The sequence below is a fragment of the Camelina sativa genome, chromosome 6, assembly GCF_000633955.1.
Source record: "Camelina sativa cultivar DH55 chromosome 6, Cs, whole genome shotgun sequence".
In the NCBI taxonomy this organism is placed as follows: Eukaryota; Viridiplantae; Streptophyta; class Magnoliopsida; order Brassicales; family Brassicaceae; genus Camelina; species Camelina sativa.
Window position 1 is genome coordinate 23,934,158 of NC_025690.1, and position 15,656 is coordinate 23,949,813.

The 15,656-nt window shown below is 36.4% G+C and overlaps 4 protein-coding genes across 7 annotated transcripts; 2 read left to right on the forward strand and 2 right to left on the reverse strand.

The window, feature by feature from the left end:
• Positions 66-3,937, forward strand: LOC104699422 (plant UBX domain-containing protein 11). The gene is made up of 10 exons (XM_019246437.1): positions 66-164; positions 377-464; positions 652-704; positions 821-902; positions 1,290-1,355; positions 1,454-1,521; positions 1,625-1,843; positions 1,925-2,095; positions 3,419-3,428; positions 3,506-3,937. The coding sequence occupies exons 2-10, from the start codon at positions 377-379 to the stop codon at positions 3,745-3,747; spliced, it is 999 nt and encodes a 332-aa protein (XP_019101982.1). The 5' UTR covers positions 66-164; the 3' UTR covers positions 3,748-3,937.
• On the forward strand, positions 4,861-7,507 carry LOC104793255 (PTI1-like tyrosine-protein kinase 3). Its single transcript, XM_010519578.2, has 7 exons — positions 4,861-5,070; positions 5,333-5,516; positions 5,854-6,231; positions 6,304-6,577; positions 6,671-6,803; positions 6,901-6,987; positions 7,072-7,507. Exons 1-7 carry the CDS (start codon positions 5,038-5,040, stop codon positions 7,201-7,203), a joined length of 1,221 nt encoding a protein of 406 aa, XP_010517880.1. The 5' UTR covers positions 4,861-5,037; the 3' UTR covers positions 7,204-7,507.
• Positions 7,474-9,720, reverse strand: LOC104793254. Of its 2 annotated transcripts, none has more exons than XM_010519577.1 (6): positions 8,865-9,720; positions 8,594-8,649; positions 8,376-8,485; positions 8,125-8,284; positions 7,916-8,008; positions 7,474-7,819 (listed from the first exon to the last, which is right to left on the reverse strand). In XM_010519577.1, the coding sequence occupies exons 1-6, from the start codon at positions 9,622-9,624 to the stop codon at positions 7,673-7,675; spliced, it is 1,326 nt and encodes a 441-aa protein (XP_010517879.1). In that variant the 5' UTR covers positions 9,625-9,720; the 3' UTR covers positions 7,474-7,672. The 2 variants fall into 2 exon arrangements, with proteins under 2 accessions (XP_010517879.1, XP_010517877.1); XM_010519575.1 differs by having other exon boundaries at positions 8,101-8,284.
• Positions 9,794-14,815, reverse strand: LOC104793253 (CMP-sialic acid transporter 2). Of its 3 annotated transcripts, none has more exons than XM_010519574.2 (15): positions 14,524-14,815; positions 13,969-14,177; positions 13,678-13,794; positions 13,301-13,357; positions 12,927-13,004; positions 12,180-12,284; positions 11,940-12,062; positions 11,702-11,779; positions 11,163-11,232; positions 10,965-11,072; positions 10,666-10,799; positions 10,478-10,557; positions 10,278-10,326; positions 10,112-10,175; positions 9,794-10,029 (listed from the first exon to the last, which is right to left on the reverse strand). In XM_010519574.2, the coding sequence occupies exons 2-14, from the start codon at positions 14,122-14,124 to the stop codon at positions 10,125-10,127; spliced, it is 1,206 nt and encodes a 401-aa protein (XP_010517876.1). In that variant the 5' UTR covers positions 14,125-14,177; positions 14,524-14,815; the 3' UTR covers positions 9,794-10,029; positions 10,112-10,124. The 3 variants fall into 3 exon arrangements, with proteins under 3 accessions (XP_010517876.1, XP_010517875.1, XP_019082357.1); XM_010519573.2 differs by having other exon boundaries at positions 14,493-14,815; XM_019226812.1 differs by having other exon boundaries at positions 13,969-14,815.

Sequence of the window (15,656 nt, forward strand, 5' to 3'; positions counted from 1 at the left end):
TAGATGTTTTAATAAGTTAATGGACCCAGAGATAAATTAAATAATAAAGTCGTAACGACGTTAATGTGACGGTGGCGTTAAGTCGGCTGCTTTGTGAAGGAAAACTCGAAGGAGTCTTAACGGCGTCTGATCTACTCGTAAGCTTCTTCGTTCGTTCAGGAATTGTGAGTGTCTCTGTTTCTTGCTCCTTTGATTTTGATTAGGCTCCTGGGTTTTATCGGATCCAGATTTAATTTTTTTTGTTGGGAATTCGTTGTTTGAACCTAATTGCCTCTCTTCATTAGGTTGGGCGCTTACTGAATCTTAGGGTTCAAGGTTTCTGATTGATATTGAGTAACCTTTTGAATTTGCTTATTTGGGATTCTTTGATCGACAGATGGAAACTCTCACGTTCAAGGGTTCAGTTCCAGAAGCTATATTTGAAGCCAAAGGGCAGAAGAAGCTTTTTGTTGTTTACATCTCTGGTAAATTTCGAATTTTTGCTTTTATTTATTTAGTTTTGAATTCGAATATGAGTTCGGATCATCCAAGAATCTGACTTTAAATATAAAAAAAGTCTCAACATTGAAGAGTTTCATTATCATATAGTGAGCTTAAATCTCGAAATTTTTGATCTTTGATAGTAAAATTGATCTGTTTGTTAAACTCTAGGAGGGGATGAAGAGTCGGATAAGTTGAACAGATTGACTTGGACTGATGCATCGGTATGTTTCTCTTGTTTGTACTTTACGCATTCTCTTCCTCTATGATTTGTATTCTCAGTTTTGTTGAAATTGTCTATTGTTCATTCGTTAACATTGTCTTATGTTTCCTAGTAAAGGTGGCAGAGTCGCTGTCCAAGTATTGTATTTTATTGCATATCCAAGCTGGAAGTGTTGACGCCACAAACTTCTCTGCAATATGTATCCTTTCTTATTATGAGACAAGTTCAAAAAGCTGTTTCTCTGGATTGTATAGTAAAACGCTGTGTGTCAACGGACCAACTGTAGAATCTGCCTTGTAGATTTTGCTATACCATCCGGGAGAAGTAATGATTTCTAGGAGTGTGACCCTCTCTGTCTGTGGTAGAGTACAAAATTGTTTAGGAAGAATGGACCCTAATTCGTTTGGAATCTTGTGGTGAAATCAGCTCTCATCATTTTTCTCTGCTGTGTATAAATTTATCTCTCTAGATGATATATACATCTATGACACTAGGGCTATACACTAAGAAATTTAGTTTATATTGATTTCATTGAGGCAACAGTTTGAAGAGAATAGGAATCCTTACATCAATTTCTACTTTCTAGACCCATATTCTTCTGTTCCTTGTATAGCGGCTATTGGATTCAGTGGTACACAAGTTTGGAAAAATGGTAAGAGCGTATGTAAATTTTGATATATCTACTAATTTACACATTATATAGTCAAGCAAACATGCTCATGTTGCGGTTTCGTCCTTTCTATTTTTCAGAAGGATTTATCGCTGCTGAAGCCCTTGCATCCAGTTTAGAGAAGGCATGGTTAGGACTTCATATCCAGGTACGTTATAGCTACTTCCTCTCACTTGTGGTATTGTGTGTTCTTCTCATTTGATTGGTTCTTATGTTTGCTCACATTAGCCTTACACATTTCTCATATTCAGGAAACAACTGCAAGTATCCTTTCAGCAGCAATTGCCTCACAGAACTCAGAGCAACCTGCCTCCAGTACTTCTAATGCTGTCTTGCCTTCTGAAGGTGGTCCTTTAGATGCAGCAGTTGCATGTCCATCAACGGCCTCTACTGTTCAACCCTCAGAGACAAAGTCAACGGTGACATCTGCGTCAACAAAAGAAAACAAAGATAGCACAGCTGCAGTTAAGGTTGTCCCTGGAGCTTAAACCATTTCCACATTACTTTAGTTTGATGTTGTACTTACATGGTGCAGCCTTGTTTTAAAACAGGGGAAAGAATCTGCAGAACCCAGTAATTTGTGTGATACTACCAATAATCAGCCAGCATCTTCTCTTGATGGAACTAAGACTAATGACGAACATGGAGCGACAGAGGCCCCTGTGCATGTTCAGGAAGAAAAGGAGCCAATTCGTTCTGCATCCCCAAGATCAAATGATAGNTAAGGAAAAGTTAATTGTACTAAGTGTATTTATACAACAGCTATATACGGTTAAGTAAATAACAATGGTTTAATTTAACCAAAGTACTAAACCAAACCAATTAATCCGTCTCTTTAAAATCTAACTAATCTTCTTCAATACGAAGTCAAATAAAGTGAAGCCTAATCTAACTAGTCAAATATTCAGACAACTATTTAAAAAAAAGACCTGCAGAGGTTGCTCCGTTTGCATTATGTTGAAACCTGATGTCCCAATTACAACATCTGTGGAAGATAGTGGAATCTGCATTTGCTGTGTAGCTTCCTGCAAAAACAAACAAATTCCCACACTAGTCAGATATTCATGTGATTAACTTTACATACAAATTTTTATATTCAAACCAAAAGGTTAGTTCTTTATTCACAATAAATTTATTTTTATAAATTTTTCACATATTTTATTAACTTACATATTCTATGAAATATTTTGTAATTCTCATATTTATAATCATATCCATATTTTAAGGCACCAAATTTTAATTAATTGAAATTATTTATTTGTGTTTATGTTATTTTTTTCACCTCCATAGTATTTGGATAGTGGAAAAACTATTGAAAGAATTAAGAAAGCTATAAAACCATAATTGAGGGAAATATTTTATAATTTTTGTACAAGTTTTGAAAAATACATATTTAAAATAATATTTATGTAATATAAAACTGTTAAATAATTAATTTATTCATTACGTTACTAAACTCCTCTAAAAATCTATAATTATGTTTTTTATATTAATTTCAAATCCATTTATATTTTCAGGTAGCGTCTTCGGTTATGTCCAAAATTTATTCTCAAATCCCAATAACTCAAAACACCAACAAACCGGGTCTCTTGCGTATAAATCGATAAATAAATGCGGTTTGGGTAGTTTATATATTTTTTTGTGTATAAATCGATAAATAAACGCGGTTTGGGTAGTTTATATATTAATCACTGATTCTGTAAACAAATAACACATAAATTCCAAAATTGATTCTGTAGTATACAACTGTTAATAAATGAGGAGCTTTTTATTTCCACATTGAAAGACACTACTATCACTGGAGATAAATACAAGTGGTAGTATCCCCACACAAGACAACATGAAAGCTACTTAATCCGTCTCTTTAAAATCTAATATAGCTTCTTCAATACGAAGCCAAATAAAGTGAAGCTAATTAAATATCAATATCGACTTTAAATGTTTATTTCCAATTCAGTAATACACTACTACTATATGTTATGCTAAAAATGTATACAAGAGTTGCTACACATAACATTTATATAAGCGCTATGTGACATATTATGTGGGAGTATGGTGAGTTCATAAAAATCCTTTATAATGTAAGAACATGCAATTGCTAATGTGATTCTCTGATTTTTTGTTGTCTCTAGGACCAAATACGGAGCTGAGAAACAATATCGGGCAAGTGGGATCCTCTTTTCAAGATCCATCAGAAGGTAGGAGCAACGTTAGGAACAGGAGACCAACCACCACTTCGAGGATTGGAAGTAACATCCATACGCTGAATCACAATGAAGATGACGCTTCGTTTGGTGATGGAAATGCCTTCTGGAACGGAAACTCCACACAGTACGGTGGTGGAAGCGGCGGAGACAATAATGATAGGCGATGAAATGAGAGAACTTGAAATCTGTCTCGATCTATATAGATACAGAAACAGCTCTGACTTTACTTTTCCGGTTTACTTTTTACACTACATGAAACATTTTATATATTCCGATAAGAGACCAAGCTACAAATTGTTTCCTGATGTTTCGGTTTTATCAGTAAATCCTACACAAAAGGAAGAAGCAATTTCTCTATTCTTACTATTCAGCTCATCTCTTTATCAGCTGCTACCTATCTTACTATCTATCATTTAAGTCTAGTACAAAGTGATGTCTAGTACTAGTAGTTGTGAACACCAACAACTCTTCACAACTTTGCTTAGCTTGCTGAATGCATTTGCCCTCGGAAACCGAACCTATGGGTTTTGGTTTCTCGAAGAAGAAGGAGAATACATAGCATTCGGGTTTCAAAAGAACGAAGAAGGAAATTTTAGGTTTTGATTTGGTTTCCTTTTTCTTTCGATGAGTTTGATTTGTATACAATTGGGCTCTCCCACAAAACTACAACGGTTACTTTTAACCTGTTACCGTTTACAAAGTCAATAATTCATTTGATCACAAAAATTGTAATATCAAAAAGGGTGAGCTAGAGAGAGCGTCTGTATATATGCATGATGAATGTGGTGATTTTGTAGTAGAGATTAGTCACGGAGAAATAACTATTGTAATTTCATTAGGAAAAGACTAGACATGATTGGTGGTCTTTGTTGGTTTGACTCACACATGAGCACTGGCAGACAAAACTTGGAGATCTTATATATTAATTTTCTCGTATAAATAGTTTAAAACGTAACCCGCGCACGAAAATAATATATCCTTAGCCGCTGCGTTGCTCATCTGTCTTCTCTTGAAGAAAAACATTGCCCCACGTCTGTCTCTGTCTAAAACAGAACAAGAAACAAATCCTTCGAATATTTATACGCAATATATATTACGTAGAGAGAGAGACTTTGAAGATAATTCTTCTTTTTGTGTGTTTTTCATCAGATATAATAAATTGACCAAATATGGGATGTTTGTTCTATTCTTGATCACAACGCCTCTCTGTCGCTTCCTTTTGACGTTTTCTTTCTTTTCTTAGCTGTTTCTTTTCCTTTCCTTTTTATCTTTCGTCTCTTTCTCTCTTTAATTTTTCACGTAGTTATTTGGCATTCCAATTTTTTTCCTTCTTCTTAACGAGCGCACCCCTCCTTTCGTCTCTGCCTCTCATTTGTCTACCAAATCTTTTCTTTTCGATTCGTCTCTCCGGTTTATTTCTCGTTGATCGTTTGTTTCTAATTGCATCTTGATTTCTGATGGATCGTGATTTTCCTCGTCGTGGTCAAGTGGTAAGCATTATACGCAATTTGATTATTACTAATACATATGTCACCTTATTTTTAGGTCAATCAAGATCAATGCGCATTAAAAAAACCAAATGTTTTTATAGATAGATTTGTGTTTCTACAAATGTATTAATAAACAAACGTAATTTACCTTAATTTTGCTGCAACAATTTCAGACATATGTTGTTATTATGAAGGCAGAGTCCTCTGTTTCCATGCAACATTGTTAGATCAGCTCATTGATGAATTTTGATGAACTTTTCAGGCGAATGATCGTACACAAAGCAACTTTGTTCGATTGGATAAACCGAGAGCTGTAGACGATCTTGATATAGGCAAGAGAGGGAAGATGCGTAGGTGGTTGTGCTGTTCTTGTCATGTTCAAGAATCTTACCCTTCATCAGAACATAACCGTTTAAGAACCCCTCCTACTCGCCACCAGGATTACGGTATTGCTCTTTGTTCAACTAACTTGTGATTCAAGAAACTCATCAAATTAGATTCTTGTCCCTCTTTTAGATACATTCCCTTGAAGCTTTTGGTCCATGTATATGTTGCGTATCTTTTGCTTGTCCAGAGGTTAAGTAGCTTTTGGTGATTTGTTCCTTCCTTTGTTTGTTGGCAAGCTTTGTATTAAAAAAGATGTTTTTGATGTTATGTCTCTAAATATTTCTTACTTTAGTAATAAATGAGTATCATAGTGATCATCACTGCTCATGTTCTTAGTCCAAATTTAAGAAAATGTGTAGTATATAAACTTGATTTCAATATTCTTTGCTTGTGTAGGACGTAACAACAAGAAAACACCGGCTCCTGTGAAGCCTCCTGTCTTGAAGGAGCCTCCTCCCATCGATGTGCCCGCTATGTCATTGGCTGAGCTAAAAGAAAAGACTGAGAATTTCGGATCAAAGGCTTTGATTGGTGAAGGATCCTATGGAAGAGTGTACTACGCGAGTTCGAATGATGGGAATGCCATGGCGGTGAAAAAGCTTGATAATGCATCTGAACCCGAAACAAATGTCGAGTTCTTGACTCAGGTCTCCAAGGTTTCGAGGCTGAAGAATGACAACTTTGTTCAGCTTCTTGGCTATTGTGTCGAAGGAAACCTTCGTGTCCTTGCGTATGAGTTTGCCACAATGGGATCCTTGCACGACATCTTACACGGTATGAAAGCTTTCTGTTCAAACATCAATAACATTCAATATAACTTGGGATAAAGATTGATCTATTACACAGGGAGAAAGGGAGTGCAAGGAGCACAACCTGGTCCAACACTTGAGTGGATGCAACGAGTCCGAGTTGCAGTTGATGCAGCTAAAGGATTAGAATACTTACACGAGAAAGTTCAACCTGCCGTTATACACAGAGACATTCGATCTAGCAATGTGCTTCTTTTCGAAGATTTCAAAGCCAAGATTGCTGATTTTAATCTTTCTAATCAAGCTCCTGATATGGCTGCTCGTCTTCATTCCATTAGAGTGTTGGGAACATTTGGTTATCACGCACCAGAGTAAATATGCTTCAACATTCAAGACTCGAAACTTCTTTATGATGATTCTTAGCTACAGAAAGAATGTAACTTAATACATTTTTGGGTTTGCAGATACGCCATGACAGGACAATTGACACAGAAGAGTGATGTTTACAGTTTTGGGGTTGTGCTTTTGGAGCTTCTTACTGGGAGAAAACCGGTTGATCATACAATGCCTCGTGGTCAACAAAGTCTTGTCACTTGGGTATTTAACTTACTGATCTGACTGGACCTTTGCTTTCTGAGATTACTGACTCACTTCTTCGTTTATTTACAACTTTCTCTGCAAATTAAATGTTCAGGCTACTCCAAGACTGAGTGAAGACAAAGTGAAGCAATGTGTTGATCCAAAACTCAAAGGAGAGTATCCTCCTAAAGCAGTTGCAAAGGTTTTAAAAATAGAAACTTCCTAATCATTTATATAAATCCAGTGTACACTACTAAAAGCTAAAATGTGTGTTTTGATAACGCAGCTTGCGGCGGTTGCAGCTTTGTGTGTGCAATACGAAGCAGAGTTTAGGCCAAACATGAGCATTGTAGTAAAAGCTCTTCAACCGCTCTTGAGGTCTTCAGTAACAGCTGCTGCTCCTCCAACACAAGCTTGATTCTTCATTGTGGTTCTTGCATATTGATTAAGTCATATGGCTTCAAAGTTTTTTTCTTCACTTTATTCTTACTATTTACAACTGGAATGCAAATGGGTTATTAAGGAGAGATGGTGAGTAGGAATTGGGATTCAAGTCCATGGTTGTTTTAACTGTTAACTGTTCTTTTTTATGGGTTGATTCTCTCTGTGAAGTCTTCTAAATTTTGTTTGTTCTTTTTAATATATGAGCTGATATTTTATCGTTTTTAGGCAAAGGAGCGCTTCAATATACATCAATTTATAACAAACTATATTTTCATTTATGATTTTATAGTATAAAGGAGTCACTCAGACACTAGACTAAGAATATTTTGTGAACTATTCAATTACTTAAAAAATATTTCTGTTAAGTTTAGTATGACAGAGAGTTTGAAATTCTTGTCTGTCACTAGAAGTTGAAAAAATGGCGTCAAATCAATGCTTGTCTATTACCAGTGCACCAAACCCAGAGCCTCAGCTGCACTTCTTTGACTGTCTTCACTGCAACACATTCCAACAAACGTTTTCAGTAGAGACTGTCGCTCTTCAAGCTTCATGAGTTTCTCTAAGCCTCTTGCAACCATTTCCATTTCAGCCTGAGGATCAAAAAACAATAAATGCAGTTTTGTGAAAACAGGGGAAGAGATTGGTGAAAAAATCTTTGAACTTGCAAAGAAACAAAAAGAACATACAGAGTACTCGTTGGGTGGAAATATGCGATGAATGAGGCATATTTTTGATAGTTCAGCCGCCGATTCAGAATGTTTACCTTGTATCTCCAAAGCCTGCAGTAAAATGAGATTTGCTGAGAATAATGCATTCGTTTATCTCAGATTCATGTCAAGATTTGGAGAAAAAGATAAGTAATACTGCTGACACTAGAAAAAGGGTAGAAAGTGACCCAAGCTTGTAGAAACCACGAACGTGTGCGGGCAGCAACCGCTGCAGAAACCATTCTAGCAGCATCTATCTTTGCAAGTCCGATGTTTTCAGCGAGCCCAGCAATGAACTCTCGAGCATCTTCACTACAAATCTCAACAGAAGAAGACTCCCAAGGAGCTCTACAGAGAGTTACCAAACAAGTTCAGAACCATAACAAAGGACAAACGAGTAAAATCTACTTAATAAAGTAATAGGTCAACAAAAACAAACCTGCTGCAAGCATTCAGGACAAAATCAATAGATGTTCGGTAAAAGGAATCTCGCGTATTTGTTGGCTCAAAAGAGATTTGTACTCCAGAAATTCTACATACTCTACGCAGCTGAGTATAATTTCATAGCAACAACGAAGAGAGTAGTCCGGTTAATTCAAATCCATTCAAGATAGTCACACAGTCGACTGGAGAGAAGAAAGAAAACAAAATACTAACTTGAATAATATCATTATCTGTGATGTCCCTTCCGCTGGTTCTGTTATCCTCGATTCCTGGAAACCAAACAAGTAAGTTACATTTGTGTGATGAAACCATGAACGTATAAGCAATACTAATACCATTTGTTAAAAAATGAAATCTTTCAGCTTTTTAAGGCTTTTCTACCTGTAACAAAGCAAAAGAACCGTCTATAAGCTAAAAGCTAGCTTGGAAGAACAACATAAAGCAAACAAAAATGAGGACTTTAGCATGATATTTAGAAGCAGACCTCGAACGATTCTGTTGGCTTCTCTTTGATACTCTTCTTTGTCCACCAAATCCAAGTTATGGCTACTAGGCAATGAAGCAGGCCACCATTTCGGCAAATTATTCTGAGATTTAAGCTGATGATTTCTTCTAGGCATAGAGTTACTTGGAGAAACTTGATCAGATGCTATTGAGCTATTCGAAGGTCTTGAAGATGAACGAATGCTATCAACAGAGACAACCACTTCTTTCCCACCCAGACTCCTATCTCTCCTAACAACTAATTTGGGGTTACTTTGGAAATTACCCTTTAAGACTGATCCTAATTTCACAAGAACCCTAATTGCAAAACCGAACACGAGTCCAAGCACAACCACACCGCCGACGAACTGCATAGTTGATTTCTTGCAGGAAACGACGACTCTCCGGTTATCGTCGAGCGCGATTAGTGTTTGCAAGTCGGAGAACGCGTCTTTGCTTGAATCGAGAAACAATTGGAATCGGGAATTAGCTAGTTTTGAAATCCGGTTAACGTCTAGGGTTAAGCTGAGGCTTTGGTCTTCGTTTCCGGCGGGAGACGAGGTGGTGAGTGTGAGAAGATTGCCGTCGCTGTTGTCGTAAGATGAGCCATTGAATTTACGGTTCCGGCGAGGACGAGAACGACGGCGTTTCGGAGTGGAGAATGATAAAAGAGGAGACTTGTAGGTTTGGGATTTGGTGGCGCAGAGTCGTGGGAGAGAAGAAGCAGAAGAAGAAGAAGAAGAACACGAAGTCATGTTCATTGTTGTTGTGTGATGATGTTCGCTTGTGGACTGTGAGAGAATGGAGTTAGTTGAAGAGCTCCGGTTTAGTTTAACCAACCGGTTATTCCCGGTTCGGACTAATCTCTCTATTTTACTCAAAGAGTCTTTTAAACTTTTTTAAAGTGGTTTATATCTATAGAGAGCAAAAAAGCATAGATTTTTAAAAATACATATAACGATGTTTGTATTGTTCTATCTGAAGAAAGAATACAGATGTTTCTTAAACGAACTTTAACTAACTCTTTGGAGGTGAATTGCAGCACGGCGAAAGGACTCAACCTCACGGAAGTAGTTTATTGCGCTGAATCCGGCTACTAGTATACCATCGAAATCCCCTGATCTCTAAAATTATCTTGGCCAAAAGAATTCTTCGTAACAAAATTCCTGCAAAATGCATTTGAGTATAAACATGGTAGGTTCCAAAATGTCTATCTTCTTGATAGTACGATGAGGTTGTACTTCTTACGCTGAGAATGTTTTTATCTGGGAAGAAGTGGCTCTCGGTCGTCTGATTCAACTCGGTGACTAGCCTGCATAAACAGAGAAGAAATACAAAAAAATGATTAGCTTATGTCATAGAATTACAAGAACTAAACTACACTTGAAGATGGGGATGTGTTTATGTTCTTCACCTCTTCATTTGCTCCCGCTGCCATGTTGATGAATAATGACTCTTTAGCCCTGAAGGAAATAACGGAAAATAACAGAAGAAGAAAATAAGTTAAATGGTGCTAATCCAGGCATATGAAGATATACAATGTACAAGAGCAAATATTGCATCTAACAGTGACATAGTATTAAAGAAAAGATAATGATCAATGAAAACACTCACCCATGACCATCCTTTTCCTTAACTAATTCTAGGTTTTCGTTTTGTTGCTCATCTTTAGCTTTTGAAAGGGGTGAAAAGAACTGTATAATATATGAGGCAGAACAATATTAGAGATGAAAAAGGAGGCAGCATCTTAGAGGCTCGTTTTACTAGGTTAACTGATACACACCTAGGAACAGTTGGATTACCTGATGCATTGAAATGAAAACTATAGAAATCCCCAGAAGGAAATTCATGGTTAACACATGTCCAAAGAGTGCTGCTGATGCTATCCCAGTAAATATCGTGGCAACCGTGGATGAATATTTCTTCAAGATTGTATCTGAGAACATACAGAGATGAAGACAACTAAATATCCATGAAAACAATCTTACTGAGAGGTTTTTATTTTCCAAACATATATACCAATTTTCAAATATTGAACCTCCATATTAAGAACTAATCCATAAATTAATTGAATGTAACTACTAACTATTGCCACTTTTACCTGCATATTTGAAGAAAAAGGATGATAAAATCCCTTGTGCTGCGTTGTTTACTATCAGAAACATAGTAGCTCTAGAATGTCCTTGTAGGATGTCAAAACTGCCAGGACCTGTCGACACCATGGCAAAATCGTTAACACTGCATCTAACAGGATTTAAGAAGCTTTTATGGCATTCAATTTGCTTAAAAACACCCATACCTTTATATATAACAGTTCCTAGTATTCCCAGGAAGTTGAATATCGCACCATAACCATAGAGAAATATGTTCTGCACCAGGGAAATTAAAGTTTTGCATTCAGAACACATACATTCAGAACGCAGGAGATGATCAACATCTTATAATTTGACTAGAGTAAAGAACAGGACTAATTCAACAACATCGCTAAGAGAGTTGACTAGACCAAAGAACAGAGAAAGTTCAACAACACAAGCCAAAAGTTCTGGTCTAGACAGTAACTGACCACAGCGATAGTTAACACAACCAACTCGACCAGAGAACTGAAAAGAGAGTTCAACAACCCAGGCCAAGCGTTCTATTTTTTTCATAGAAACTGCTACTGGGATCGATGGTCTTGCATTTTCCAGTAATGTGCCTCAAAGTTAACAATTCAAAAGATTCAACACCATTAACCAACAGTTACAAGCAACGGCTACCATGAGGCTTTCAATGTTACTGCAAGCCTTTCATTTCTCTGATGCTATATGGAGAAAAAACTGTGTATCAAGATTAGCTAACCTGAAGATAAATGCTTGTGTCGTACTGGCTCTTTAGAGCATACTCGTTGTAGACGGATGCCAAAGATGGGATAGTAACCTGCATGATGATGTGCTGAATAAGCGTCTAGCATGAATTACAACTTTCTTTGATGCAGCAACAGGTTCGCAATTGCATTACTTACAACAGACTATGGAGAAATAACTTCCATACTAAATTCTAAGGGAAGGATATATAAGAGCCAAGAAATGTAACTTACAAAGATAAAGGTGCATATGTATGCACCCGTAGCAATTGGAACAGCCACAGTAGTAGCACCTTCAGGAAGAGAACGGAGCTGATTTACACTAATCCCTATCAGCAAGAGCGCAAGTGCTTCCCACTACAACAAAAAATAAGAAATTAAATCCCATTGAGTTGGAGGTAAGGAAGGTCAAATAGAATATGTCTAATACTAAACAAATTACACATACAGTAACCAAGAATAATTGAACCTGACCTGTATGATGGAAAACCGTCGCTTCATTATCATCTTCAGTAGTACAGCAATTACTAGAACCTTTAGATTGCTGAGCATCTTCACAGTAGCAGGATTGAAATATAGCTGGCACAGCAGAAAAGTGAATCGTTGTGTTAAACTAAATAATAGAAAGAAAGATAGAGCCAAACATTAGCCAAGAAGGCTAGATATATACAACAGCTGAGCATAATGTAACTATCTTATAAGCAAGTGTTCGGTGCAACTTTCACAGCAAGCTCAAACATCTATCACCAAAAGGCAGCATGTCCGATTGCAGAATGCTGAGCTGAACTTGGTAAGATCGCGATAATGAAAAACAGAGGGGGGGAGATAAGATCTACTTAGGAAGTTAGGAATGATAGTTCAATAATATTCTTAGGGACAAGTAGTGTCTACAAGGAGAGATGTTAAGTAACAAAATCAAGGATCAACAAATTTGATCAAACCAAAGTTTCTATGAGTATATTCTCGAGGAGCAACAAACCAAAGATTCTTAAACCTCATATGAACTATGTTACACAACCATATTAGGCTTCCTGACATTCCAAAACCATTGCTAAGTTCTTATAGTGTCAAATTATCAAATGATATATTCTTTCCAGAAAGCTAAAACATCTTTTAACAATAAAAATCAAAAAAAAACTAAGATAATTTTTCAATGAAGTTGAATTTTCGCAGCTTAATTACCAAAGGATGCAAAAAATGAAAATTAAGAAGCACATGTACCTGCATTGTGAACTTAAGGTAGTTATTAATGGCATACAGCCCTGCTGGAACAGCGAGAAGCACATTGTTCCGAGCTGCCTGCGAAATAAAGGCTCGAGTTACTGCAATTTGCTAAAACTAGAATAAAAATAATTATTCAAGAGTTTATTTAGAGTTTAATACAGGAACTAATGTAGGAAAAGTTATACTGTTAGATGGATGATGGATCCAGCAATGACATAACATATACATTTCAAACAATCATGCTTTGAAAACCATATGTATAACATACACCACATTCATTAAACAATATGATTTTAAGAAACTAAATCTTAATATGAGACTGTGCCACAATCCTAGTACTTCCAAATCGCTTGATTGCCAAGAAGATGTACCTGGACAAACGTAGAAAGAGATAGTAGAGGTTTCTCTCCAACTTTTTGGTGCCTGGCCTACAATATTACCACAAAAATTTGAGTATTAAAAGGGAGGCTAATTTGTGACGTAAAACCAAGAAACTGACAAAAATGAATGTGAACCCCATCTCATTCCATTACTAATTCATCAACCTCAGCACGGCCATCATAAAGATACATAAAGAAACGGAATATGACTTTACCCCTCTTCAACAACCTTAGCAATTGGTTTCATATTCTAGTGCAGAACAAATATCTACCAAGTACCAAGAAGTTTTAAATGCAAGAAAGAAACTTAATCGGCCCACAAACAAAACTGATATTATGCAAGAACTGAAGTCAATTCAGAAACGTACCTGGAATAATAGCATGACAATGGCAAAAATAACTTTTGCGATTTCTGTCAAGAAGTTGACGCTAATAGGACTAAAGTTGAACTTTCCATCCACTTTACACATATACACTAAAACAGGCTGCAAGGACATAAGGAAAAAAAAAAGGTAAACTTTTAAGAAAGCATAACAACAAACAACAACAAGCTACTGGAATTGCACATGATACAACAGCAAGTAATCACAGATGCATCGTAATAGTAATATTGAAATCGCTAATGTTTTAGACAAGTCGTTGGAAGACAATAAAATTACCTGTAGACCAACTAGCATGCAGTCACCGACTACCAAAAGGACATTGAGGGCTTTTTGTTTAGAAGAGACTCTAATCTTGTGTTTATCATAAGCCCTTGATATAGCTCTGCTACTGGGAGAAGCCAACCTTGAACGACATACGCTGCACTCAGCCATCCCGTTCTGTATAGGCCTTTCCCAACCTAACGAATTCTAGACTGAGCTATAACCTGCATAACAGACAAAACAAAAAGCAATCAAGAAAAAGGAAACACCTTTTCAACAAAATCTATCATCAACAACTTAAAAGAGGAACTCAAACAAAACAAAACACAATCAAATCCACAGAATCAGAGTATGATTTCTGAATAAAGCCCATGATCAGATCTCTATAGCCATAAAACCCACAATTCAATGAGTGAAAAGTAGATCTTAGAACCTTAGAACAAAAAAAATAAACAAAGAATGTAAACTAAGAGCTGAATCAAGCATTGTAAAAATCAAAACTTTTATTTGCTACGGGGAAAAAATAATAAATAAGGAACCCGATCGATGAGACTATAAGATGAGACCAACAACGCATTCCCAAAGCAAAACCTCTTCCCGCTTAAGATCTAGACGATTACTCTCTGTCTAACCTCAACCCCTGCTCGTCTATGTGAGATCTAAATTACATAAATTTAACAGGATCTCAGAACTCTCCTCGAGCTGAGAGAGAGAGATGAGGAAGAAGAAGATTGATGAAATATGAATGCGTCGGTCGATTGAAGTGCGCTCTTGTTCTCTCTCACGCACGCACGACCCTTCCCTTCCCCTTTGTAATGTGTTTTTTTTTTTTTTGCTTTGATTTCACAACACCGTTTTATTTGCGTTTCTCTTTTTGTTTGGAAATAAATAAACAAAACATAAAACAACCCATAAATAAATTAAAATAGTACAGTATATAACAAAAATAAATAATATGTGTGTCTCAATCTAGCGCTGACACATGCGGACTGTGACAGACCAATAAGATTTAAGTATTGAGTGGTAATGAAGCCTTCGGTGAGGCTGACATGTCATGCGGGTGATTGGAGAGGGGAATTTGTATTTGTATTTGTATACAAGTTTCTGGCTATTTTTTGGTCGAATGTTTCTTTCGCTTTGGACTTGTGTTTTGTTTATCTTTGACTTCGTTTAGTTCTTGTGTTTTTTTTTTTTGTTTTATATACTTACTTTAACGTAAACACACGAACTTGATTTTGTTGTTGTTGTACTTGTAGGAAATATCTAATTATAGGATGTCCTAATTAATTAAGGACTTTCAGATTGATTAGGCATTCATTTTTCTTATCAGAATATACAAATATGGAGTACTTAACTAGCATTCCATTTCAAGCTAAATTTTGTAGAATCTAAACGAATAGTCTGAATTTGAAAACTTGGACCATGAACTAAACTGCTTCACATGACCCTTGTAATGTACGTGTTGACATATTCTGCGGTATGATCCAGTATATTTCTCTCCTTAAAACAAGATACATATCACACACAATATGCATGCCCTTACTTCCGTGTAGAACAACAAATACACGAAGAACTCTTCACACTTTATAGATGATCCGTATAACGTTGTAAACTGAAGGTATCTTTTTTGTTATTGTAAAGGTTTTGTTATTCACCACTAGTCAACTAATGGAACATGTTGTAAAATGTTCACAATATCTTAA